We start from the raw sequence: 27,153 nt of genomic DNA, 5'->3' as shown, positions 1-27,153 counted from the left end.
GTTGAACCATAAAGATTTACAAATAGACTTGGCATAGACTTGCTATTTCCCTTCTTTCTACCTCCTTTATCCCTCCATAGCTTGCCATTCCTCTCCCAGGGCCCCTGGAAATCAAGACTATGCTTGAGTAAAAACTACAATAGGAGCTTTATCTTTTCTCTCTGTAGCAACTTGTGAAATAGAAAGGGGAAAAGATGGAGGAATGGAGATTGGATAGGGCTGGAGCTGTTGACTGAAGGCAACAGCTAAACCAAAGGATCTTTTCTTTTGGCATCTTCTAGAGCACAGGCAGATCCCATGGCTACCTGGTGGCACTCACACTCATGTGCATGCATAAACGTACATTTTCTTTGAAGAGAAGCAATGATAATAACATCTCCCTGTCATTCACTATTTCTCTGAATCATCTCAGTGGCAGTATAGTTAACTTTCAATACTCTGTACTGGTTTGGAGCCTTCTCTCCTTAATTTTGTCAAGTTGGGTAAACTCTACTTCTTGGCTTTATAGCTAAGCTAGGATGGAATTCAATTTGGTTCAGAGAAAGTTTGTACATGCATATGTGTATGTGGGAGAGAGAAAGAGAGAATGCATCTACACTCCAGCATCAGTTATACATTTCAATTGAATTATCTACAATTGTGGATTTGTTTCATTTCTCCAGTTGGTATAAATAATTAAGAGTTTCCTATAGTGCTAAAAGGATAGATGTGGATAATAGAAAGCAATAACCAATAATGAAAAGTTCTGTGGGATTTACAAGTTAGAGACACTAACTAACCAACTCATCAGAGAATGACTTGTCAGCACCACCAAAATTTTCTTTAATGAAGTAACACCATGGTGTTGGCAACTGGGGGATTGTTTGCCCACACTGAACTGGCATGTAGTGGTCCTCAGTTCTGGAGTCTCAGAGCAGCTTATGCCTGAAGTCTGTCCACACTTGCAGCTGGGGGCTTTGGGGACCCCATCGACCACTTCCACGGAGCCATGGATGAAGTTATTGCTCAACTTGAATGACCCGTTAGCTTCTGAAACTTTTCTCCAGACTGTCATGTCATTGCAGTAATGTTTGTTATTACCTGGATTGCATTTGGGGGGCAAGCTATAATGTAATCTTCTAAAGGTCAATAATGAGGAAGACACATCTTTGGACATGCTGAGGCTGGTATTTTTATATGACACAGTCAAATTTATTAATACCTCAATGGTATGTTTTTCCTGGTAACTTTTTGCCATGTCATATTTCATCTCTTTCTCTAAAAATTCTTCTTTAATTATCTCCATTATACTTTCTGAAACTCCTGCAAAAATCACCCCCAGGCCAAGTAGCAGCAGAAAGAAGATCTCCATCTCAGATCTAGGGCAAACTCTTCTGCAGTAAAAACTAAAAGATAAAAATGAAGAAAATATTAAACGAGTAGCTCTCTTTTCTTTATGACATTCCCAGGGTTGATTCCTACACGTAAGCTAAGACATCTACATCTATTAATGAAAGAATGAGATAGGAGAAAAACAATCAGCTGTGTAGTCTGAAGATCCAACTTCAAACCCCTGTTAATCCACTAATAAGCAATTTATTCCACCTCATGTAATTAACTTCAGTTTTCTCTTGTGAAAAAAAGAAAATATGAGAATTATATAAGATAATATGTTTAAAGTACCCAGAACCAAGTAGTCATTTCTCTTTCTTTTCACCTCATCTATAATCTCACTGGTAAAGTCTGTAATCTCTGCAAGGGGTCCCAATAATCTCACCTAACACATTCCTCACTATTGCTGTGAATCCTCCAGCCTCACACAGTACCTGGTGCATGGCAGCTACGTGAAAAAACCACCAAGATATTTTCCCATCTCTCATTTCTTTTCCCACTGATTATCAGTCATGGAATTTCTGTCTTTACCAGTTCATTTGGCAAGTTGATCGTGTGGAGAAAGATTCCAGCTTGTTGCAAGGCAAGAAGTGAAAGTGTATTCATTTCCTGGGAGTTTCTCTTACTGGGTCTAACAACGGAAGAGGGTGCAAGAAGGAGAAGGCAGAATTGTCTGAGATAGAAGGAGGAGACAAAGTGGAACCAGTGATGCTCGGAGAACTGAATTCAGTGTCCACTTGGCTGTCAGAATCCCAGTGCCCTTGGGCAGTATCATTGCTTCTTCTCTTATGAAATCTTCCTTGTTTATTTCTACTTCAACCCAGAGTAATTTTTGCTGTTGTTTTTGAGACCCTACAGAATAGATAACATTGTGCTTGATTTTATACATTATTTTTTTTTTAATTTTTGAAGTTGGTTGGTACAGTTTTTCTCCTTTTTATTAAAGCTAGAAATTTCTTGAGCCTGGAAAATAGCCTCTGTTTCTTTTCATTCTCTACAGGACAAATGAACTATATATGTCCTAGTTTCTCATAAGGTTTGCCAACAACATAACATGGTTTGACTATTGTAGAAAGTCCTTTACTTGAGGTCAGTGCTGGAAAATTCACAATAAGAATCCCAGAAGGAGTGGTTATTTCAGGTAATAATTCTTTCCTCTTGCTCTAGAATGACCATCTCCATTTTTCCCCTCTTTTTTTCTCTCCCACCTCTAACAACCTCCTTCCCTTATACTTGTATCTACTGTATTACCTCCTAATCACTAGTCCTTGCCCCTCCAATTCCTTCAATATGCTACTTTTCTAAAAACACACTTGCAGTGACACTATTTCAGTAACATTGAACTATTTCTCATCGTCTCTACAAGGTAATCTAATCTTCTGAGTCCACTTGGTCAAAATTCTATTTGATCTGATCCCAACCTGCCTCTCAAGGATGATCACCCATTATTTTGGTATACAGACCTGTTCCAGTCAAATCAGTGTGACCCGCCCTCCTGTGAGTACACCCTATTCTGTCCTGTGCGTGAAATTAGAGCAAAGACCCAGTACCAAAAATACACGAGCCTTAGTAATCGGGTCGATTGATTATTGATAGATTATTAAGAAGTCAGTGGATGTTTTCATGTGTGTGCCTTGAGCACAGACTTGGTACAGGTTGAAGGGAGGAGGGAAGAAGAATTTGAAAACTGCTTCCTAAATATCCTCTACCATCACATCAATAGTGAGGTGCTAATCGGAAAACAGGAGACAACAAGGATAAAAGTAAACAAGAAGAGCAGTACAGAAACACCCCGTTTTTCTAAAACATTTCACAAGGGAAGAATCCACAGCCACCTGGGTTTGATTGGGGTTGCTGGTACCCATTTTAAAAAAACTATGCCCCTGACTCCTTTCTAAACTACAAATGTCTAAAATGTCACAATTCATTTGAATTGGGATTTGATCCTTGGAAAATGAAAATACTCCGAGGATAGATTCCATTTTACAGTCTCAGTTACCTACTTTAATGGGAATGCATTTATCTGCAAGATTTTGTTTTTAAATAGAAAGAAGGAGGTTAGGGGAGGAAGGGAAGGAAAAGTACTAAGAAGGAAAGAAAGGACAATTAAGCCGAGGGAGAGAGAGAGAAAAAGGAATCAGAAATCAGAACATAGAAACATAGGCCTAAAGCGGTTCAAAAAAACAAAAAGCAAAACCCCATTTCAGCTACATTTTCCCAGGAAATGATTCTGCTACCAGGACCCAACCTGTCACACGATAGGGGTCAGCTATTCCTTCTCGTCATCTGTTCTGACACTGGGAGCTCTGCTTCCCTGGTGACACCCACACTTTCATAAAGACAAGGACCATGGGATTCATTACTCACAGAGAAATGAGTAATGGAACTCAGCTGCAAAAGGGCTACCCCAGAGAGGGAAGCCTCTACTTACAAGGTTGCCAAGTGTTCTTTACAAATGATTGTCACTCCCTGTCCTCCATAAATGTCACCAGTCTGTTAGAACTTGATGTTTATCAATGACAGAGTTACCAAATAGCATAGGTTGATCTGACCTTGAATTACGTACAAATAAATAATTGAATAGTTTGAAGTCTCTCAACTGAAAAGATAAGAACAAACCAGGCCCTCTAAAGCTTATGTATTGCCTGTGTCTGCTTTAGCTCAGTGTATGAGTGTCTGGCTCTCACAGGATTAAACTGTCATAGCTCAGATTTAGTGACCCCATAACCTGGCTCTTACTTGTCTATTACCCCTTTTTTTCTTACTACTCCCTATCTCTGACAACTCCAAAAAGATTCTAGACTCCCTAAGAAATAGAATTGTGGAATAATAGACCTGGCGGCTGCTGCTGCTGCCACTAAGTCGCTTCAGTCGTGTCTGACTCGGTGTGACCCCATAGACGGCAGCCCACCAGGCTCTCCTATCCCTGGGATTCTCCAGGCAAGAACACTGGAGTGGGTTGCCATTTTCCTCTCCAATGCATGAAAGTGAAAAGTGAAAGTGAAGTCTCTCAGTCATGTCCAACTCTTTGCGACCCCAAGGACTGCAGCCCACTAGGCTCCTCTGTTCACGGGATTTTCCAGGCAAGAGTACTGGAGTGGGTTGCCATTGCCTTCTCTGAATAGACCTGGAAAGAAGCTTAAAGATTATCTAGTTTGATCTCTTCACTTTACAGATGAGGAAACTGATATAGAGGAACAGAACTTAATCAAATCCCCAGAATTAGGAGTCTCTATTTCCCTTCCTTCTCTTCCTTTGTCCTCTTATTCTAAAGACCCTCTGTCCATAGCAAATGAGGAGGAACTAAACGAACAGTCCAGATGTAAGAACTAAAAGGGGAAAGAATGATTAGTCTGAGTCAAAGTAATCTCTGTTCCTTCTGGGGACACAAAGAGGAAATAGACTGAACCCTGAGAGTCTTGATCCTTCCCTGGGAAATCTTTATCCATTTCTTTCTAGCCTTTAAGGGAAATGGTTTCTGACCAATTAGGCTTCTTCTGATCTCCTTTTCCTTTTCTTTCAAGGCACAGAGGCAGCTGTTGAATAAGAGCAGGTACAGCTTGAGCTATACACATCATCCTACAGAAGACCTTAAGAGATGACCCCTACTCCCTCTACATTTAGGATAAAGTCTAGGATGAGTGTGAGATGAATGAAGTACTCACTCTGCAGGTACAAACTGTTAAAAGCCCAATAATCAAGATAAACAGTATTTTATTGCAACATTTAAAAATAAATTTAATGTGTATGACACAAAAGAACCTATCTATGAAACAGAAATGGGCTTCACAGGTGGCGACAGTGGTAAGGAACCCATCTGCCAATGCAGGAGATGTAAGGGACAAGGGTTTGATCCCTGGGTCGGGAAGATCCCTTGAAGGAGGGCATGGCAACGCACTCCCTTTTCTTACCTGGAGAATCCCATGGACAGAGGAGCCTGGTGAGTTACAGTCCTTAGGGTCACAAAGAGCCCAAAACAACTGAAGCAATTGAGCACGCACACATGAATCAGAAACAGACTCACAGACATAAAGAACAAACTTGTGGTTGCCAGAGGGAGGGGACGAGGAAGGGATGGACTGGGAGCTTGAGGTTAGCAATTGCAAGCTATTATATACATTTAGAATGGATAACAACAAGGTCCTACAGTATCAGTTCAGTTGCTCAGTCATGTCTGGTTCTCTGCAACCCCATGGACTGCAGCACGCCAGGCCTCCCTGTCCATTCCCCCCTGTCCATTCCCAACTCCCGGAGCTTGCTCAAACTCATGTCTATTGAGTCAGTGATGCCATCCAACCATCTCATCCTCTGTAGTCCCCTTCTCCTGCCTTCAATCTTTCCCAGAATCAGGGTCTTTTCCAAGGAGTCAGTTCTTCACATCAGGTGGCCAAAGTGTTGGAGCTTCAGCTTTGGCATCAGTACTTCCAATGAATATTCAAGACTGATTTCCTTTAGGATTGACTGGTTTGATCTCCTTGCAGTCCAAGGGACTCTCCAATGGTATAGGTAATGATATTCAATATCCTAGGATAAACCTTAACAGAAAAGAATATATGTATAACTGAGTCACTTTTCTATACAGCAGAAAGGACCACAACATTGTAAATCAACTATACTCCAATAAAAACAAAGAAACAAACAAATAAATTTAATGCAAAATAAACCCTGCTGAACAAATATAAAAATTTTAACTAACAGGATCTGACCCTACACTGTTATAACTCATGTACCCCACCTCATTCTAAATCCAACCCTGTCAGAATGGGTCTTAGTTTAAAATTTAGATATTTTGCTGATCAGGGATTTTTATATTGATCCTTAAAATTTTATTTGTCTATATGACTCTGGGGATTTTGGTGTTCCTCAAATTTTGGGTGTCAGATGAGTGCCTTATTTCCCTTACCTAATTTCAGGCCTGCATAGGATTCACTCTGGGTTCTCACCAAATGACCCACAGAAAAAGGAGAAGGAATTAAAACACATATAGAGTTTATGGTTTAATTCATTAGATTTTTTTTATTGAAGCGGAATAAAAAGATTCCAGCTCAGCAATAGTGGAAGGATAAATGCATTTCACTCAAGGCATGACCCTATGTCCACAGGGTGCAGGAAAACCTGCAACAGTGCCTCTGAGAGAGGAGATGAGAGAATGGCAGGCTCTGATGCTGGTCTCAGATTATTCAATGTATCTCTGGATTTTAGCTGGCCCCATGTCATCACAAGTGACAACAATAAACCCCTCTGTGGCGAAAACACGGTAGTTGCAGGCAGGATATCTGGTGCCTTCAATGAGCTTACAGACTGTCATTTTGAACTTGATTTCACTCAGTAAGCAGAGACTGGGGGCATGGTTTTGGCAAGTCACCCTCCTGGGAGAACTGCAAACACTGTTGATATTTCGAGGCCTCTCATGGATGAAGAAATGCTCATTTTTGCAGGTGTTGTTGGGTTCCTTGATGACTCTTTGTATGATCATGTGGTTGCAGTACCTTATTGGAATGTCACTCTGAGGGTAATCCACATGCAACTGCTCTAAAGTTGCCGCCATTGCTTCCTCATCCAGCTCATTTTCCCAGAATAGAAGCACCAGGAAGATTATCACCATTAGTATCATCAGGGTTATGAGATCTTTCACATGTTTTGGTCTAATTCCTATAGAGGAAGAGAAGACAGCAAATATTGGAGAGCGATCAGATTCCACCAGCCCCATTCACTGACTTTCTCCCCTGTGCACGCCTGCTCAGTCATTTTCAACTCTTTGCAACCCCATGGACTGTAGCCCACCAGGCTTCTCTGTCCATGGAATTTTCTAGAATACTGGAATAGGTTGCCATTTTCTACTCCAGGGATCTTCCCGACCCAGGGACTTTCTCCCCAAGCCTTTGATATTTTATTTCCTTCTCTCTGTTAATAAAAACCATGCTAACCCTGCAATGTCCAGCTAGAGGTACAGCTCCCCCAAGAAAGCCCTTTCTGACCATTTAAGCTCTCAGGCTGGCATTGAACAGTTCTCTAATTATTCCTGAGTTTTGGTGGTGGTGGTGGTCTCCACAGCTTCTTAATATTTGGTATCTCATTGCTTATTTCTCCTAAATCCATCAGAGTGCTTAATACAAAGCAGAACTCATACAGAAGCTATTAAAAGTACCCCATATCTGATTGTTTTATTCCTATTACTAAACAACTTTCTTTCCCATAATTGTCTTAACCTTGATCCTATCCAATTCCATATGCTTTTTAGCACTGTCTACTAATCCTTCCTCCCAATTCCTTCCCAACCTCTCCATCTGTCGATCTTACTTGGCTTTGTGCTAGACCCTCTCACCTTTCCTTTTTGCTGTAACTCTCATAGACAACATATCCTTGTGATCATGGATCTCAGAAAGTCCTTTGTGTCTCACTGTTCCCAGACAATAACTGGTAGGGAGCCAGCCGAGTGTGGGCAGGTCCAAGTGGAAAGAGCAGAAAGGGAGGAGGAGCCTGTAGGAGGAGAGTGTGCTTGGCTGCCTTCAGGAAGAGAAATTACTTTCAGAGGGACAGTTGCGTAAGGCAGGTCCTGTATGTGTCCTCATTAAACAAGCAGTGACTTTTCACAACACTTATTAAAGTCCTGAGTCTAGTTATTTTCCAAATTTTCATCAGTCCTTACTACAAACCTGTGAAATAGTTGTTATCTCCATTTCGTTAATGAAGAAATAAGTTGCAGAAAGTTTCAGGCAGAGATATGATATGGCAAGAATAATAAAAATCTCACAATCTCAATCCTTAAGTCTTGAATTCCAGTTTCAGCAAATTTCATTCCCATGTGGTGTCCAGGACAGGGCAGAAACAATTCCTGGACATTAACATGAGTCTTGATAAAGCCCTAGGCTCTCAGAGAGCATGGCAATGATTTCCAAACTCTGCTGAACTTAGGACTCTCTGAGGCATTTTTAAATGCCACCTTGAGGCATTCTGCCTCAGTTAGTGTTGGGTAAGACCTGAATGTTGAGTATATTAAAAGTTTCCCAGTGACTCTAATATGCAGCAAAATTTGAGAACCACTGAATTATAGTATACATTGGACACCTACATGGAAAATTTGTAGATAAGGGCGTTAAGTAAAAGATAGTGGCTCAGGTATTGAGACAATAGAATTATTTTTGTTGCCAAAATCTTACAGTCTTTGATATAGGAATGGGAAAATGGACTTAATTTTGCTCTTTTTTGCTCTGAAATGATTTCTCTTTTGGAAAGACAGCTACACAGTCTCCTTTGTATGTATCTGTATATGTCTTTCTAATTGTCATGTAGAAAGCTATTTGGGGGGTAAAATTTGTCTAGGACATAGACAGTCCTGGAAAAGTCTTCAAAGAATGTGTCTCTTTCTATTCAATAAAAATAAAAGCATAATTCCAGACCATGAAAATGAACATACAGGAGGTTTTTATTTACTTTCCCAAAATTTTCACTTTGGCTGTCCTTTCACAATTCAAACTGTCCTGTTTTCGTATGTACTACAAAAATGCCACAAAGATATAAGGGCATAATTAATTGTTGGTGAAATTTTCAATTAACAGATTTTGATTTGCACATCTTGCAAAAACATTTCTGTTGTATAAAAAAGAACTCTATGTATTGTAACTTGTTCACTGTTCCCTGCCAGGATTTCCAAGTTGCTAAAATACAGATGTGATGCTAAGTTTACAGGCAAGGAATCAACTCTTGTTACACATTTATCCTCAACTAAAGCAACTAGGCCTATCTCTTATTTCAGAGAATTACCCTTTCGCAATAGAGTTGAGACTGGGTTTAAATGTTTTATAGTGCTGGCAGCCCAATGGAGAAAACATTTGTAATGCCTAAAACCAACCAAAGATTAACACCCAGACATAAGGAATTCCTTCTTTCAGTGGTTCAGTTCAGTCGCTCAGTCGTGTCTGACTCTTTGCAACCCCATGGACTGCAGCATGCCAGGCTTCCCTGCCCATCAACAACTCCCAGAGCTTGCTCAAACTCATGTCCATCAAGTCAGTGATGCCATCTAACCATCTCATCCTCTGTCATCCCCTTCTCCTCCTGCCTTCAATCTTTCCCAGCATCAGGGTCTTTTCCAATGAGTCAGTTCTTTGCATCAGGTAGCCAAAGTATTGGAGTTTCAGTTTCAGCATCAGTCCTTCCAATGTATATTCAGGACGATTTATATCGACAATAAAAAGACACAAACACTCCAGAGGAGAAAAGATTGTCAACAGTTATGAAAAGTCGATTTCAGAAGAGGAAGTCAATGCTTAACTGTGTTAGTAATCTAATAAATGGAAATTAACATAACCAAGAGATAAGTGGTTTATAACCACCAGATTATCAACAACTAGAAAATCTAACATCAAGTGCTGGAAAAAAATGTTAGTAGGCTTGAAAAACTGGTGTAGTGATATTGGAAAGTAATCCGGAAGTATTTGGTGAAATTATGAATGGGTATAATCTGAGACCGTGTAATCTTATCCCGAGCATAGACTCCAACAGAGTTCTTCCAGATGGAATATGTACAACGATGTTCATCAGGGCATGATAAGTGGCAGAAAAGAGCTAAAGGTAACTTAAATGTCCTGCATGACAGAAATGGACAGGTAGAGATGTTTTAGATACATAAAATAAAATAGTATAAAACAGCTTCAAAAATGCACTAGTTTTACAAACAGCAACATGTATAGAACTCAAAAACATGGTGCTGTATGAAAAAAGAAAAATCATTGCCAGTTGATTTGAATTGAAAACATGCATGCTCCAAAATAGTATATTTTCCAAGGATATACAATATCTAAATAGGATGGAAGAACGTGGATTACATACTCTAAGACAGATGCCCATGAGAATGAGAGAAATAGAAGCAAGGATAAGGAATAAAAAGGAAAAGTAATAAAATTGAATAAAACCAGAGAGGCTGTAAACAGAATATGATCAACTTAGTTCTGTGCACCTGAAGATGGAAGGGAGGGAAGAAGAAAAGAGGGAAAGAAGGAAGGATGGAGATGGAGGGGGAAGAGGAGAAGAAGGAAGTGGGGAGGAAGAGCAGGGGGAGAAGGAGGAGGAGGGGAGAAAGAAGGAAAGGGATTATCAGATGATTGCATTCAACCTAAAGTTCCACCACTCTCCCTTTGCTAAGTGTCAGGTCTGTCTCAGAAGAAGACTGCAGGAGGCAGATAGTTGCTGGAATCTAATATTAGTGCCAGGATGTAAAACAACAGAAGTAATTCCTCTCATGACTCATCCTGTCAAAGTAATGAGCTCTACTCCAGGACGGCTAGAAACTGACCCACGTCCCACATTGTCCCTGTGACAAGGCAATGGCCCCAAAGGGACAGTGGAGGAAGCAAACACTTACTCTGGATGCCTTCAGCTGCCACGTATGACGTTTGGCTGTGTAGAGGCCACCAGAGGAGAGAACGCATGGAGGGAGAGAAATGCGCAAAGACTTCCAGCTGCTCCAACTCCCTCAGGAAACTGTGGAGCTTATTCATGTCTCACAGATGTGGTTGGCTACCCTTGCAAGACTTCTGCAGTTGCCCAATGTCTCGCTCACCTTAAAGCCATGTAGCAGATTGTATTGCTCCCCAAACTGGCCACAGTATATTTCTGTCCCACAGTCTCTTCCGGAACCTTATCACTCCCTTTCCTGAGAACAAGGGTGGGCTTCTGTGCCTGATTCCATCATGTGGCATCACGTGACCTCTCAGCCGAGGTCACAAGCTTCCACTGGGCTGTGGTTCTCCTAGGACGTTGACTCTGGGTGTCCTGCAGAAAGAAGTCTGACTGTTGAGACCACACGGGGGGAGGCCATACAGCGAGGGAGATGCCCCAGGCGGCTCCCTGTGCATGAAACCACATACAGGACCTCAAGCAAGAACTGCCTAATGAAGTTCAACCTCCAGATTTGGGATCGAATGAGTGTTGTTGTTTTTGGCCACCATGTGGGATGATCCGTAAAGCAGCAGTCAACAGACTAAAGAGCTCATCATTCTCCCAAATCTCCCCAAGCAAATCCAATTGCAGCAACTTTTAGTAAACAGTATTATAGACACCACTGAAGTTTTTTTGGATAGAGTATAGAGACGCCCAGGGTGTTTTCCTCACAGGATCCAAGAACGTTTCAGACAGACCTAGGCTCACTTGCTCTCTCCTGCAGAGGAAACATGATGGAACAGACGTTTGGAGGTTGCTTTGACTTTCCTTGGGAGTGTGGGAGCCCTCCCTTGGCACAGGGCCTCAGCTGTCATACAAACAATAATACAAAACTAGTTTTTAAAATCTCCATCTGCTGTAAAACTCTCAAAGTTCCCTTTTAACTCCCCCATCTCACTCTATCTCTGACTTGAGAGCCTCCCTTCTCCATGGTGCCAGCTCTCCTGTGTCTCCTGGATTCCACCTGTCCCTCTGTGCCCCCACCTTCCCATCAGTACCTTGTAACCAAAGCAAGACCCCTCCCAAGAGGGGGTTTTGGGGGAGAATGGATACATGTATATGTATGGCTTAGTCCCTTCACTGTTCACCTAAAACTATCACAACACTATTAATTGGCTGTACCCCAATACAAAATTAAAAGCTTAAAATAAAATAAAATAAAAATTTCAGGTAAGTCTGATAAATTGTATTTTTTAAATCAGGTTTCCCAGGTGGCGCTAGTGGTAAAGAACCCGCCTACCACTGTTGGAGACATCAGAGACGCAGTTTCCATCCCTGGAAGAAGGGTATGGAAACCCACTCTAGTATTCTTGCCATAGACAGAGGAGCCTGGAGTGCTATAGTCCATAGGGTCACAAAGAGTTGGACATGACTGAAACGACTCAGCACGCACGCATGGGTAACTTACAGTATTGTGCTAGTTACTGCTTTACAGCAAAGTGATTCATTTATACATACGTACACATTGCTTTTTACATTCTTTTCCATTAAGTCTGATGAATTAAATGAAAATTTATATAATAAAGTACAAAGTATGATTTCATTTTTGTGAAAACAAATACGTTCTTGAATGTTCTTCAAAAATGTCTAGAAAGATATCAGGGGGAAAAAAAAAAGACCCTTCCAGATAATTGATTCACTTAAAAAATCAGTGCAGTATTGTAAGTAACAAATATTTAGCTGCCTAACAGGTATAGATCTTATTCTACAAACTTAGGCAAGAAAATTTGCATCACCTTATTGCTTCTATATCAAATTAAAGCTAATTCTAGGTCTTCTGTCCTACTAATCTGGGAGAACTTCAACGTGGTCGTTATTATGGTTTTTTTCCTCCCAGGGTCCCAGGGGCATCTAGAAACATCTATTAGCCAATAGCACTAACCAGGAGACAAACATTCATATCAACTTCCCTTTAAAAACTCCTTGAGTACAGGGTTCACACTCAGAATTCTTGACTCATGGTTGTACTAAGACTTAGTTTCCTCAGTCACTGTTTATACAGGATTTTTGTCACCTACTATAAGGAAATTTTAGGAGAAGGCAATGGTAACCCATTCCAGTACTCTTGCCTGGAAAATCCCATGGACGGAGGAGCCTGGTAGGCTGCAGTCCATGCGGTTGCTAGCAGTCGGACACGACTGAGCAACTTCACTTTCACTTTTTGCTTTCATGCATTGCAGAAGGAAATGGCAACCCACTCCAGTGTTCTTGCCTGGAGAATCCCAGGGACAGGGGAGCCTGGTGGGCTGCTGTCTATGGGGTTGCACAGAGTCGGACACGACTGAAGTGACTTAGCAGCAGCATAAGGAAATTTTATCATTCACATGTTATTTATTTACCTGTGCCAGACACTATTTTAGACACTTAGGACACATCAGTGAAAAGACAAAAATCACTATTCCCCTCTGAGTCTGAATCAATCCTTAATATGAAAATTGATAATTAAAATACAAGAGCTGCACATTTACTCTGCCTAGCCTGTAGGAATTATATTTCAGGGTAGCCAAATATCTTTCATGTGAAAAAGGAAAGTTCTTCTTTAGAGAAAAATAATAACCAATACAAATCTAGACAACTTATTAAAAACCAAAGACATCTCTTTGCTGACAAAGGTCCATACAGTCAAAGCCATGGTTTTCCCAGTAGTCATGTATAGACATGAGAGTTGGACCATAAAGAAGGTTGAGCGCCGAAGAATTGATGCTTTCTAATTGTAGTGCTGGAGAAGACTCTTGAGAGTCCCTTGGACTGCAAGGAGATCCAACCAGTCAATCCTAAAGGAAATTAGTCCTGAATATTCATTGGAAGGACTGATGCTGAAGCTGAAACTCCAATACTTTGGCCACCTGATGTGAAGAGCCAACCATTGGAAAAGACCCTGATGCTGGGAAAGATTGAAGGAAAAGGAGAAGAGAGCAGCAGAGGATGAAATGGTTAAATAGCATCACTGACTCAATGGACATAAATTTGAGCAAGCTCTGGGAGATGGTGAAGTTCAGGGGATCCTGACATGCTACAGTTCATGGGATTCCAAAGAGTTGGACACAACTTAGTGACTAAACAAGAACAGTAACTAATAGATATGAAAAGAATGACAAAATCACCAGGAGTTGATAAGAGCCACATTAGTGACAAATTCGCACCCCATCCATATCTGTCCTAGCTGTGTTTTCTGAATAGGTCAGGGGCTCCTGCCTGGGCTGTTTGCTCTGGCCACCCCCTCCACCAGATGCCTGATGTCAGTCCCTCACAGACGCTGTGCTCACTCACTGTCCTCCTTCAAGTCTGCCAATGAGGCCCACGCAGACCAACCCACCTGAAATTCTAGCCCACACATGCCTGACCCGCACTTACATGTTCTACTTTTTTCTTTTCTATTTCGTTTATACCTTCTAATATATTATGTAATTTACATTTTTATTTTCATTGTTGTTATGATCTGTTTGCTGCCACTTACAAGTAGGCTCCATGTCCACAGTACTCTGAACAAGCTCCCCTCAGGAAGGAAAACATTTCCAACTCCTTGGTCCCTTCCCTGGATTTGACTCACAACAGTTGAGTGTGTTGTGGTGTAGCACCAAGGGCTGGTGCTTAAATGCCCTCCCATTAAGAACCCAGGAAGCTTGTCTCAGAAGTGCTAAGAAACGGAGTGATGGATGAAGGAGGCATGAGGACTGGAGGGACCTTTTTGCTCACCTTACTGACTGGATGCGCTTAAGCAGCTGAGTGTATGTTCTGAACCATTCTGGACTCTGGAAGCTCAGAATTCCTGTGGATTCTGAGGAATTGTCTGTACAGAGCTGACTCATTGGAAAAGACCCTGATGCTGGGAAAGATTGAAGAGTGGGGCCTTGGGGCCAAAGCCCTTGGAGACTGTTTACAGTACTGTATTTGTCTTTGACAAATGAAGTTTATTGAAAGAAAAACAGTTTATTATACTCAAATACATACATATTTGTATATAGCCCTTGGACCTACTGATAGGGGAAGGAGATCAAAGATATATATGTATCAGTCCTGAATATTCATTTCAAGGACTGATGCTGGAGCTGAAACTCCAATACTTTGACCACATGATAGAAAGAACTGACTCATTGGAAATGACCCTGATGCTGGGAAAGATTGAAGGCAGGAGGAGAAGGGGACGACAGAGGATGAGCTGCTTGGATGGCATCACTGACTCGATGGACATGAGTTTGAGCAAGCTTCGGGAGCTGTTGATGGACAGGGAAGCCTGGCGTGCTGTGGTCCAGCACACAAAGAGTAGGACATGACTGAGCGACTGAATTGAACTGAACTGAACTGAACTGAAATACATATATAGAGAGATGTAAGCTTTAGAAGAAAGCTTTTGAACAATTTATTATAATTAGTATATTTGTTAGAATATATTTATTGATTCTAAATACTCTTAATCAGCTAAGTGTTAGTGTTAGTCGCTCAGTCGTGCCCAACTCTTTGCAAACCCATGGATGGCAGCCCACCAGGCTCCTCTGTCCATGAGATTTTCCAGGCAAGGATACTGGAGTGGGTTGCCATTTCCTTCTCCAGGGGATCTTCCAACCCAGGGATTGAACCCAGGTCTCCTGCACTGCGGGCAGATTCTTTACCAACTGAGCTACAAGGGAAGCCCATTTAATCAGCTAAGGCCCTCTCCTATTCCAAGTATTCTTTTTGGAATATCTTTTATTATTCTTGTTAGCTTATGTGTAAATCCCTAGACTTTGTGTACGTCCTAATACACAACTTGTTTTGAGGGAAAAAAAGTCTAAAAAGATCACCTTTACATGCTTCCCAAATGGCTGCTAATGATAGAAAGCTCAAAGTAATAGTCTAAACAAAATGAATGTTTATTTCTTGTGTAAACAAAGTGAAGTCATTCAGTCGTGTCTGACTTTTTGTGACCCATGGACTGTAGTTAGCCCAGCTCCTATAGGACTTTCCAGGCAAGATCCTGGACTGGGTTGTAATTTCCTTCTGCAGGGGATCTTCCTGACCCAGGGATTGAACCTAGGTCTCCCACCTTTCAGGCAGACTCTTTACCTTCTGAGCCACCAGGGAAAAACCTAAGGTAGTTAGCCTAGGATTAGTGCAGTGTCCCAAGATGCTGGCTTCTTCTCTCTCACTGTGTGGTTTCTGTGTCATGGTCCAGAAGGCTGCTCTGAACACAGCCCTCCAGTCTGCAGTCCAGCCAGCTGGCAGGGAGAAGAAAGGTAGGGAAAGGGCATGCACTGCCTTTTGAGGACACGTCCCAAAGCCTCTCACACTATTTCCAGTTATATCTCATTGGCAATAGCTTGGTCAGACCCAACTGCAAGGGACACTGGGAAACTTAGGGTTTATTCTGGGTGGGCATGTGCCCAGCTAAAATTTTGGCTCCCTATTACTATGAGAGAAGGAGAGAAGAAACACTGGAAGGACTTCCCGGTGCTTCAGTGGTTAAGACTCCATGCTCACAATGCAGGGAGCATGGGTTCAATCCCTAGTTGGGAAACTAATATCCCACACGCCACCTAGTGTGAGCAAAAAGCAAAACAAAAATCTCTGGAGGGCCACCTTACCTTCAGGCAAATGTCGTTCTGTGAAATGTTAATGAGTGTACTTCAAGAAAAAAGTTTCCTGTTCTAAAGTTAGAGGAAACACTGTTCATTATATCCCTTCCTTTGCAGTCATAAGATTCACAGAGCATGAGGTTCTGAGAAGCTCAGCATTAGAGAAGCTTGCCTAGTTGCATTTAATTCAAGATTTTTCAAATTGATTTGAGCTTGGAGCGTCAGTTGAGGGACACCACTGTTAACAGTCAAAGGAACAGGGTTCTATGAAAGATCACTTGGGGAAAAAGTGCATGCGATGAGGAGACATAGATGGCAAACTAGGAGCCAGGCATCTGAGTGGTAACAAAGGAAATAATAAGCCAAAGGGAATGTAGCCTAAATAGACCCAATATTTTAGATTTGGGAGATTGCCCTCCCTTATATAACAATAATCCAAGCTCCATGCTTCATCACTATTAGAATTCTAGTTCCCTTCTGCAACTGTTCAAGAAGATCTCTGGGGAGAACTTAAATCTCTTGTTAAAACAGATGCTCTGGTTTTCTTCTTGGTTCATCCCTGGCTTCTCACAAGTGCTTCTCCATGGGGCTGCAGCTGTTTCTGGCCTGTTTCACCCTTCTCCCAAAGCTTGGACACAGACCTGCCCTATATTCACTAATACACACAAAACACAAGGATATGGAGTCTAACAGACTTCCTGAACATTTTTAATTACAAAAGAGAAAAAATACCTTAACACTGATTCGTATATCTACTAGTCTAGCCATCCATCAGCAGGCCCTTCACCAGGTATCCTTTTCAAATTGTCCTTTCTCTTGGCCACTCTGATATGGGGTATGCTTACTCCCCTCATCACCCCATACTTTATATGTCCTCTTCCTCAAGTGTTGGGCCTCCATGCCCATCCACAGCGGTGACCACAGAGTTTCAGAGGAGCTCGGCCTGAGGGGTGCTCATTACTCCATAAGAAGAGGCAAGGGGCCCCCTTGAAGATGCATCTTCTGAGTACTTTACCATAAAACTGAGGAAACACAAATTGCCCATGCCAAAGAATGGGAATGGAAGGAAGGGGGGAGCATGTTGTGGAAGGGCTGATGACCTCACAGTCAGTCCTCAGCCACTCCTTAGTCTATCACTACCTGGCTCCCACAGATTCAAAAAAAAAAAAAAAAAAAAGAGGTGCAGGTTTCTAAGGGAAATCCATCAGAGTCCCTTGGCTACTGATGAAAAATACAGAAACCTGGGCTTTACCCTAGACCCATAGAATCAAAATCTCTGGAGATGAGGCCCTGGATTCTGCATTTACAATTAGTAGCCGATCTCTGGTGATTATAATGCTCCCTGATATTTAAGGATCACCACACTAGATGAGCCTCGAGTTGGTAAATAGCATCATAATTTGTAGAGTGGCACCCACCCCACAACTAAGCTGAGTTTTCCATTATGATGTGGATTACTCAACACCCTAGAGATAAACTGGAGAGATCTGAGTTCCACCAGGGAGGGAGATTCCAGGGTCAGGCAGGGAGGAAGGGAGTAGTAAGAACACGTGTGTCTGCCTTGGAAGCAGGGATGACTGGCAGAGAAAGAGTTGTGAATACCTTGAATTTAGGAAGCTTGCGTAAAGCAGAAAGTACTCCTCACTCCCACCCTCCACCATTCTCTAGCTCTCTCTCTCTATTTCTTTATCACCCAGATGCCCACCTTTTAGCACTACTCTTAAGACAGAAGGTGGGAAGTACCTCTGAGTTGGAATCTGTTTTCTTTCTTCACTGCTCATTTTCACCAAGCAGCCCTCCCAAACCATTTTCACCTACTACTCTGATGTGGGCAACAGTCAGATGATAGATAGCTCAAGCTTCTTTCCAACCTTGGAAGTGGAGCTTGCAATTTCTGCTGGTTCCCACAAACTCTCAGGCATTTGACATAAGCCCACCTATCAAGCAATATCTCTTGATTGCCAAGCATAAGGGCACGGGACTTTATCAGTTCCTCCAGTAATTTTTGAATTAACCACTTTGTCTTATCCTTGAATGCCATACAAACCTTTCCTCCCAGCTTCCTGTACACAGCTTAGCAGTAGTGACTACTATGTGGTGTGGCAAAGAACGTCTTCGGCTTTCTCTCCCCCCGCGCAGTGTGCTTCTGGAGAGCCGGAGCAATGTACTTGCTTGCTCTATCTAGCACACTGCCTGGTACTCACAGGAGATCAAAAAAGGTTTATGGAATGGATGAAAGATTTCAGATCTTTTTCTTCTTCTGTGTCACTTCTCAGCTATGTCACTTCTCAGAGTCACAGTTCCTTCATCTCTAAAATAGAGGTGGTAGAAAGGAACAAAGGCAGAATTTGACTATAAGGTCAACAAAGGTTGTCCGGCCTCTCCAGATGTTCTTGTGCAATAACACTCTTTCCATAAATCTCAAGCACTGTGACTTCAAAGAAGAAAGCAAGCAAAATAAATCAGGAAGAAAAGAGGGGGGTGGGGTGGTGGAAGAGATACGAACAGCCTCCTCTGAACGATAAATATATGAACCACACGCTGCAGAGGGAAGCGGAGGAGGGCGGACCATACAAAGTATATTCCTCAAGTTACCCTCCCGACCCGCAATGCTGCCCCCAGTGGGTAGTGTGGCTGAGCGGTCTGAGGCGCTGGATTAAGGCTCCAGTCTGTTTGGAGGATGTGGGTTCGAATCCCACCGCTGCCAAGTGTTCCTCCTACTTTTGCAAATAAAGACTCTGAACTACATTTAAATGACCCTGGAAGCTATCCTTAAGAATCCTATCCTTAAGATGAGGATTCTCTGGCCACCACGTCTATTTCCCTCCAGGCTGGGGGAGTAGCCATGTGTTTTCTGCCTCCCACGCTGGAGTCAGGGTGCTTACACGTGCGTGTGTGGTCCGTGTTTGACTCTGCGCGCCTCCTCTTTCCTGTCTGGAGTCTCCTCCAGGCAAGAATACTGGAGTGGGTTGCCTTTCCTTTCTCCAGGGGATCTTCCCAATCCAGGGATCAAACCTGCATCTCTTACAGTCTCCTGCATTGGCAGGCAGGTTCTTTACCACGAGTGCCACCTGAGGAGTCAGGGTGAGCTATGCAGAAACAGGGGGCTAGATCCCAGGCAACAGTCCCAAAAGTGGGGAGCAGAACTCTGATTCAGGAGTGAGATGGAATAGCCTGTGAAATGGCTTAGGGAATTGGCATTCTGGTCATAAATATATTTCCCTAAATCAGAAAACACTATTGCCAAAAAAAAAAAAAAAAGGCATGAAGCCACCCCTATTCTGGAAGAGTTGATTGGCTACCTTTGGCAACTCCAAAGCTGTTTCCTAGATAAGCTGTTACTGGCAGGATTCAGGCCAGTAGGAATACAGGAAGGCATTCATTCTATACCTTCACAAGCCTCTGGGCCCTCTTCCAACTGCCCTCCCACTACCTCACTTGTCTCCATCCAGGTGAGGTAGACTGGAGCTTGCCTATGTCCAAAAACAAGCTGCTGCTGATTTGGGCAGGACATGTTCTGAATCAGAGGCTATTAACCTCTCAGCCTTGCAGGTACAGCCCCAGGCTATGCACACAGGCAGTGGAAGGGACTGTACTCCCTTGGGAGCAAACCAATATTTTTTTTTGGTAATTTTCTTGTCTTTCTGAAATGACAGCCACCAAGTGGTAGGCCAGGAGAGGTCAGGTTGAGGGGAGATTGCCCTAACTGTATCTAATAGCTACAAAGCCTTTCTGATGCCTGCTTCTGAGAAAGCTTTGAGCACAATGTACCTGACTCCTCATGTGTGTCCCAGGCTGAGCCCTGAACAGTTTCCCTTGAGTCCACATTGAGGAAGGAGCATTAACCCGTCCTTCCCCTACAGCACCTCCAAGCACATTCACACCTTTCCTACCACTCCCATCTCTGCTGTCCTCTTGGGGGTCAATTCCAGTTTCCCTGAAAATCAGATAAGATTCCTTCAAATGATGATTGCCTGACCCCAGTCATTATTAAGGCCTTAAAGAACCCAGATGCAATTTTTAAAAAAAGTGAAAGTGAAGTCATTCAGTCATGTCCGACTCTTTTCGACCCCATGGACTGTAGCCTACCAGGCTCCTCCATCCATGGGATTTTCCAGGCAAGAGTACTGCAGTGGGTTGCCATTTCCTCCTCCAAATTAAAAATAAATAAATAAACAAAACCAAAAATAAAGCCCACCACCAACAAAAAGGAAAAGAAAAACACTGTCCCTTTTCAGAGGCCTCCAGCTAGAGCAAAATGAGCAGTGGCCTGGGAGTCATGAAAGCTAGGTTCCTCTTTTTACCCTGGCTTTGCCACTAAATAGTTCTGTGGCCCTGAGCTTAATTCCACAGGCCTCACTGACCTCCTCTGAAGTGGCTGGGAGCTGGCAGAGTTGGTGGAATGCACGAGATGAAAACAATGAACAATTTAGAGTTGATAAAACACATTCATCCGTAAACTTCCCTGATGTGGGGCTCTGGGCTTGCTTACTAGAAAGCTGACACAGGGATTCTCCATGGCTTTGTTGTCAACACTACTAAACCACAGTAATCTTTGGAAAACACAAATTTAGTTCTGTGCCTGTGCTCTCCACCGCCCCCGTGCCCACCCCCCCACCCCCACCTAAACTGTATCAGTGGCTTTTCATAAGCCTTAAAATAATGACCACAGTCCTTACCTCTGCCCACCAGGCCAGGCCAAGGAGCCTCACCCCAAACCACTCTCCCTGTCTCCCTAACCCTCCTTAAACTCCCCTTTTCAGATCCCCAAACTCATCAGGGTTCCTCTCAACTCAAGATTTTAACATCTAGTTCCTGTATATGTGCCTTATGCCCTTCACCCCTCCCCATTCTACCCGCTTAAACCCTGTGTGTTCCTCCTTTCCTTAGGCCAGCCTTCCCAGAAGCCCCAGCCTAAATGAACAGTCTCTGTTTTGCTGGCATCACACTCTTTACTTGTCCTTTATGGCCCTTATCACTAGTATATTAAATTAACTGTATTTCTCAGTTTTTGAAAAGTTATTTGATTGTCTCATGAGGGTAGAAACCACATCTATCTGGTTCCCTGAAGTAACCTCTATTCCAAGCACAGAGCCTGGAATACTGCAAATGTTCAGCAAATGTTTGCTCAATAAATACTCTTAAAATACTCTTAAAATCCAAGACTGAATGTCCTAAAAGAACTAGATTTCACCATTAAAAATAGTATCAAAAGGCTATCCTTGGCAAAATTTAACAATCCTTTTTGATACTTTTTGGTGGGAGCCTATAGCCCCATATGGACATAAGATCAGAAAGATCAATAAAAGAAAAGAAAAATGTTGATTCACCTCTACTTGAAGATTTTAAATCTTTGATTGTCACTCTGAACCTTCACCTTTAGTTAGAGAAACAGCTCAAGAGTTTTGCTAATGGGTGTTAGCTCTATTTTCTGCTTGCCCTGTATATCCATGGGATCCCATGTACTTTAATAAGTAGTTCAGCTTAATCCCATCAACACCATCTCCCTGGACAGTAATATAGCTTTTTCCCCTGTAAGATCCACCTCCGTATACTGCACATGGAAGATTCAGCAAAAAGTAATGAGGTCCTTGAAAATTAATTTTTAATCTGAAAGCTACTGTTGTTTAGTCACTGAGTCATGTCCGACTCTTTGCGACTCTGGACAGCAGTGCTCCAGGCTTCCCTGTCCTTCACCATCTCCCAGAGTTTGCTCAAACTTATGTCCACTGAGTCGTTGATGCCATCCAAACTTCTCATCCTCTGTTGCCCCCTTCTCCTCCTGCCCTCAATTTTTCCAGCATCAGGGTCTTTTCCAATGAGTTGGCTCTTCGCATCAGGTGGCTAAAGTGTTGGCGCTTCAGCTTCAGCGTCAGTCCTTCATTGAATATTCAAGGTTGATTTCTTTTAGGATTGATTGGTTTGTGTGGATCACAACAAACTGTGGAAAATTCTTAGAGAAATGGGAATATCAGACCGCCTTACCTGCCACCTGAGAAACCTGTGTGCAGGTCAAGAAGCAACAGTTAGAATTGGACATGGAATAATGGACTGGTTGAAAATTTGGAAAGAAGTACGACAAGACTGTATACTGTCACCCTGTTTATTTAACTTATATGCAGAGTACATCATGCGAAATGCCAGGCTGGATGAATCATAAGCTGAGATCAAGATTGAAGGGATATGCAGGTGCATAACAACCTCAGATATGCAGATAATACCACTCTAATGGCAGAAAACAGAGAAACTAAAACTTCTCTTGATAAAGATGAAAGAGGAGAGTGAAAAAGCTAGCTTAAAACTCAACATTCAAAAAACTAAGATCATGGCGTCTGGTCCCATCACTTCATGGGACACAGATGTGGAAAAAGGAGAAGCAGTGACAGATTTTCTTTTCTTGGGCTCCAAAATCACTGCGGACAGTGACTACAGCCATGAAAATAAAAGACGCTTGCTCCTTGGAAGGAAAGCTGTGACAAACCTAGACAGCATATTAAAAAGCAGAGATATCACTTCACCAACAAATATCGGTATAGTCAAAGCTATGGTTTTTCCAGGAGTCATGTACGGATGTGAGAGTTGGACCATGAAGAAGCCCGAGCACCTGAAGAAAAGATATTTTCGAATCGATGCTTTCAAACTGCGGAGAAGGCAATGGCACCCCACTCCAGTACTCTTGCCTGGAAAATCTCATGGACGGAGGAGCTTGGTGGGCTGCAGTCCATGGCGTCGCGAAGAGTCGGACACGACTGAGCGACTTCACTTTCACTTTTCACTTTCATGCATTGGAGAAGGCAATGGCACCCCACTCCAGTACTCTTGCCTGGAGAATCCCAGGGACGGGGGAGCCTGGTGGGCTGCCGTCTACGGGGTCGCACAGAGTCGGACACGACTGAAGCGACCTAGCAGCAGCAGCAGCAGCAGCCGCAGCAGGATTTTAGACCGCAAGGAAATTAAATCAATCATCTCCAAGACCCTAATGGAAAAACTCATGGTAATATTTGGTTTGTCCACAAGGGGGCGGATTTCAACTGGTGGTCATAGCCCCTGAGAATAGAGTCACTTTGCCTATTAATACCTATCTTGTGACCATCAACAGGTTTTCACTTCTTGTTTTATATACTCCTCCCAGTATTCTCCCTACATATGAGCACTGTTTCCTTGACTCACAGTCACAGATCGCTTAACATGAAACCTGGTCAAGTGAAGTTGATAAAATCCTATTGGATTATACAGCTCCTTTTCTTTCTTTTTCCTCTTCCTCTGCAATCTCCCTTTTATGGACTTTTGTTCCTCATCTTATTAAGTCCATTATTTTACAAACTCTAACAGAATGGCCCTGCTAAATGCAACCCTACAGTGTGACCTCAAAATACCATGTGGTTCAGAATTTACCCAAGCAGCTCTGTACTTCAGCAGCTCTGCCTGGGGAGAGCTTGCTATAGAAGTCAGTGGCACTGAGGCACAATTTACAGCTGTGAGAGCCCACTTTGTGCCTTTCTTAATGTCCAATTGGGAGAACCTTTCAACGCTTCTGTAAAGCATTTGCAGGTCCATACTGTGACCGAGGAGAGCTGCCAAAGAATATATTGCACACATGGCCCCGTTCTCAGGCTTTCTTAGAAGATGGCACATGCATAGGACACCTGACCCTGCAAGATCCCTCTGTTCAAGCTCCAATACCTCCATGCTCTTTATTCCCTTCAGCATCCAGAATCAGGGATTCCTTTTTCTTTTTTTTAATATTTTTTAATGTGGACCATTTTTTAAGTTTCTATTGAACTTGTTATAATATTGCTTCTGTTTTATGGTTTGGGTTCTTTTTTTTTTTTGGCCCCGAGTCATGTGGGATCTTTGCTACCTGACCAGGGATTGGACCATCATCCCTTGCATTGGGGCAGTGAGGTCTTAACCTGGGACTGCAAGGGAAGTCCCCAGGGATTCCTTTTTGATTTAAAATAATTCATACGGGGAATTCCCTGTTGATCCAGCAGTTAGGACCTTGCTCTGTGGTTAAAAATAAATAAATAAAATAAAACAATTCACACAATTTATTAAACAAATATTTCTTGAGTATCTGTTAGGTGCTAAGAACTGTTCCAGCCTCTGAAATAGACTTTGGCAGTGAAAACAACAATTACAATGCCCTGTCCTCACGGAGCTTCCATTAGTGGCTGAGGAAGGAGAATTAAACAACAGCAGGAGCACCAGCAAAAGTTAGGTGCTGGTCCATGCAAAGAATGTAATTAAAGTAGAGACAGAGGAGCAGAGGGCAAAGGGAGTGGGTGCTATTTCATACAGAGTTCGCTCTGATAACATCTGAGCAGAGATCTTAAAAGCAGGATTGGCTCAATAAGATTGGCTCAGATAAGATTCAAAGCAGAGAGAAGAGCATGTGCAAAGGCACTGAGGTGGGCATTTCTGAGAACTACCATAGGCTAATGTAGTTGGAACACAGCTGACAATGGGCAAGACATTAGAGATGAGGTCAAAAAAGTGAGAGGAGTCTAAGGAATGGCAGAGTCATGTACAGATTTTTGAAGTCATGGCAAGGAGTTTGATAAAATGTGAAATGAAACAGAGATGTATCAGAGGATTTTAAGCAGAGCAATGATTTTCTCTCTCCTAGGTTTTAATTCCCTTCATGGATCACAGCCGTGTCATGGTGAAGGGGCTTGCATAACTTGATAAAGCTATGAACCGTGCTGTGCAGGACCACCCAAGATGGACGGGTCATAGTGAAGAGTTTCAACAAATCATGGTCCACTGGAGGAGGAAATGGCAACCCACTCCAGTATTCTTGCCTGGAGATCCACATGAACAGTTTGAAAAGCCAAAAAGATATGACAGCAGAAGATGAGCCCCGTCCAATATGCTATTGGGATGAGATGGTTAAATAGCGTCACCAACTCAATGGATATGAATTTGAGCAAACTCCAGGCAATAGTGGAGGACAGAGGAGCCTGGCTTGCTGCAGTCCATGGGGTCACAAAGAGGCAGACATGACATAGCAACTGAACAGCCACAAAGGTTTTAATAGGATTATTCTCTCTGTTAACACAAGTTCATGTGCCTGACTTACCGTGAGGTGAAACAAACTGAAATGTTGGAGTTTGGAGCAATAGAAAAGTTTATTGCAGGGCCATAGAAGGAGACATGGAGAAGGAAATGGCAACCCACTCCAGTGTTCTTGCCTGGAGAGTCCCAGGGACAGGGGAGCCTGGTGGGCTGCCGTCTATGGGGTCGCACAGAGTCAGACAGGACTGAAGCAACTTAGCAGCAGCAGCAGCAGAAAGAGACAAGGTGGCTCATACTCTAAATTGTCTAAGCTCCCGAAGGGTTTCAGGAAAGCATTTTTGTTTTTGACTGCACAGTGCAGTATATGGGATCTTAGTTCCCTGACCAGGGACTGAACCTTGTCCCCTGAGTGAAAGCATGGAATCTTAACTACTGGACCATGAGGGAAGTTCCTAAACAAAGCATTTTTAAAAGCCAGGTGAGGGAAATGGTCACAGGGTATGTGATCAGCTCATGCACATTTCTCTGACTGGCTGATGGTGAGGGAACAGGCACTGTCACAGGAGTTAACAGTATCAGTCCTTAGGCTCCAGCGGCCGGGGACTATGTGTTCATGGTCATCAAGTAGTTAACATCTTCCATTTGGTGGGGGGTTTTCATATCTCTAAAACAGCTCTGAAAATACTATGCATCAAATACTGTTATCTAGGTACTTCAGAGAAGAGTTAAGGCAGAGGATATGAGAGAAGGCATGTTCTGGGAAGGCCCCATGGAGTCCTTCTTGTTGACGTCTATGCTGCCTTGAGAGTATACACAAGGGCCAGTCAGAGAGGCCTGCTGATGGGCTATTGTAATAGTGCAGGGGCGAGGTGGTGGTGCCTTGAAGTACAGAGATGGTGGAGGTGGTGAAAAATGTTTAGACTCTGGAAATATTCTAAAGGTACAGACAATATTATTTGTTACAAGACTGAAGGTAGGTTACAAGAGAAAGCACTAAACAATGATTCCAAGATCATTTGTTTTACAGTTCTTCCAAATGTCTTAAGAGGTACTAGAAGGTACTCAGGAAAATAACTAAGAGTGAAGTAAAAATTTGGATGTGAGTTTGAGTGAACTCCAGGAGTTGGTGATGGACAGGGAGGCCTGGCATGCTGCAATTCATGGGATCTCAAAGAGTCAGACACGACTGAGCGACTGGACTGAACTGAACTGACTGAACTGAAAAATTACTTATGGTTTCTAGGTCTTGTTCATCAGGTGAGTCAGAGAGCATCTGACTGAAATAAAGGGGTGTGAACACTGCATATCCAGCAGGTAGGGAGCGAGTAGGGTGAAGGTCATGAACTGAGAGTCTAGCCCTTGTGTAGAGGATGAGAGTTACCACCCCTCCCACCCCATATCCCAGAGAAAAGATTGTACTCAGAACTAAACTTAAGGAGTGAAGAGGAAGTACCAGCTGGAAGAGGGTGATTCTGAGGCAGGTGGAATGGGATGCAGGATGTCTAGTTGCTGGGATACTGGGCGTGGTCTCCAGGTGTGGCCTGTAGAGCACCGAGGTAGCATCTGTAACTCCCAGGCCAACCTTAATTACATTTGAAGATCTGTTATGAAAATGACCATCCTCAAAGACTTTGGTTTCATTGGTTTGGGGTTGAACCCCCAGTGAATGATTAAACAGATCTACAGGTTGAGGCTAATTTGCAGGCATGTATGAGTACCCCTGTCAAGAAGTTCCTTCCCAGGATGCTACTCCACAAGAAACTCCCACGCC

The 27,153-nt window shown here is 42.9% G+C and overlaps 2 protein-coding genes and 1 non-coding gene across 5 annotated transcripts; 1 reads left to right on the top strand and 2 right to left on the bottom strand.

Annotated features, from left to right (window-relative positions):
• Positions 1–26: 26 nt before the first annotated feature.
• On the bottom strand, positions 27–10,869 carry RNASE11 (ribonuclease A family member 11 (inactive)). The gene is made up of 2 exons (XM_055537188.1): positions 10,736–10,869; positions 27–1,385 (listed from the first exon to the last, which is right to left on the bottom strand). Exon 2 carries the CDS (start codon positions 1,349–1,351, stop codon positions 755–757), a length of 597 nt encoding a protein of 198 aa, XP_055393163.1. The 5' UTR covers positions 1,352–1,385; positions 10,736–10,869; the 3' UTR covers positions 27–754.
• RNASE12 (ribonuclease A family member 12 (inactive)) lies at positions 6,361–23,258 on the bottom strand. Of its 3 annotated transcripts, XM_055537187.1 has the most exons (3): positions 22,969–23,258; positions 18,412–18,675; positions 6,361–7,023 (listed from the first exon to the last, which is right to left on the bottom strand). In XM_055537187.1, the coding sequence occupies exon 3, from the start codon at positions 6,983–6,985 to the stop codon at positions 6,548–6,550; it is 438 nt and encodes a 145-aa protein (XP_055393162.1). In that variant the 5' UTR covers positions 6,986–7,023; positions 18,412–18,675; positions 22,969–23,258; the 3' UTR covers positions 6,361–6,547. The 3 variants fall into 3 exon arrangements, with proteins under 3 accessions (XP_055393162.1, XP_055393160.1, XP_055393161.1); XM_055537185.1 differs by lacking the exons at positions 18,412–18,675; positions 22,969–23,258 and adding an exon at positions 10,736–11,202 and having other exon boundaries at positions 6,392–7,023; XM_055537186.1 differs by lacking the exons at positions 18,412–18,675; positions 22,969–23,258 and adding an exon at positions 10,934–11,207 and having other exon boundaries at positions 6,393–7,023.
• On the top strand, positions 18,989–19,071 carry TRNAL-AAG (transfer RNA leucine (anticodon AAG)). Its single transcript has one exon. It is a non-coding gene; the product is annotated as a tRNA-Leu (tRNA).
• Positions 23,259–27,153: the final 3,895 nt, after the last annotated feature.

Source organism: Bubalus kerabau, chromosome 10 (genome assembly GCF_029407905.1).
Source record: "Bubalus kerabau isolate K-KA32 ecotype Philippines breed swamp buffalo chromosome 10, PCC_UOA_SB_1v2, whole genome shotgun sequence".
NCBI classification, from domain to species: domain Eukaryota; kingdom Metazoa; phylum Chordata; class Mammalia; order Artiodactyla; family Bovidae; genus Bubalus; species Bubalus kerabau.
Note: the sequence above shows the minus strand (reverse complement) of the source record. Positions and strands in the feature narration are given on the sequence as shown.

Excerpts from the sequence above, each read along its gene's own strand:
- RNASE12 (XM_055537185.1), bottom strand. The coding sequence starts at position 10,871 with ATGAATAAGCTCCACAGTTTCCTGAGGGAGTTGGAGCAGCTGGAAGTC. Across the intron at positions 7,024-10,735 it reads GGCAGCTGAAGGCATCCAGA|GAATTAGACCAAAACATGTG; the intron begins GTAAGTGTTTGC and ends CTTCCTCTATAG.
- RNASE11 (XM_055537188.1), bottom strand. The coding sequence starts at position 1,351 with ATGGAGATCTTCTTTCTGCTGCTACTTGGCCTGGGGGTGATTTTTGCA.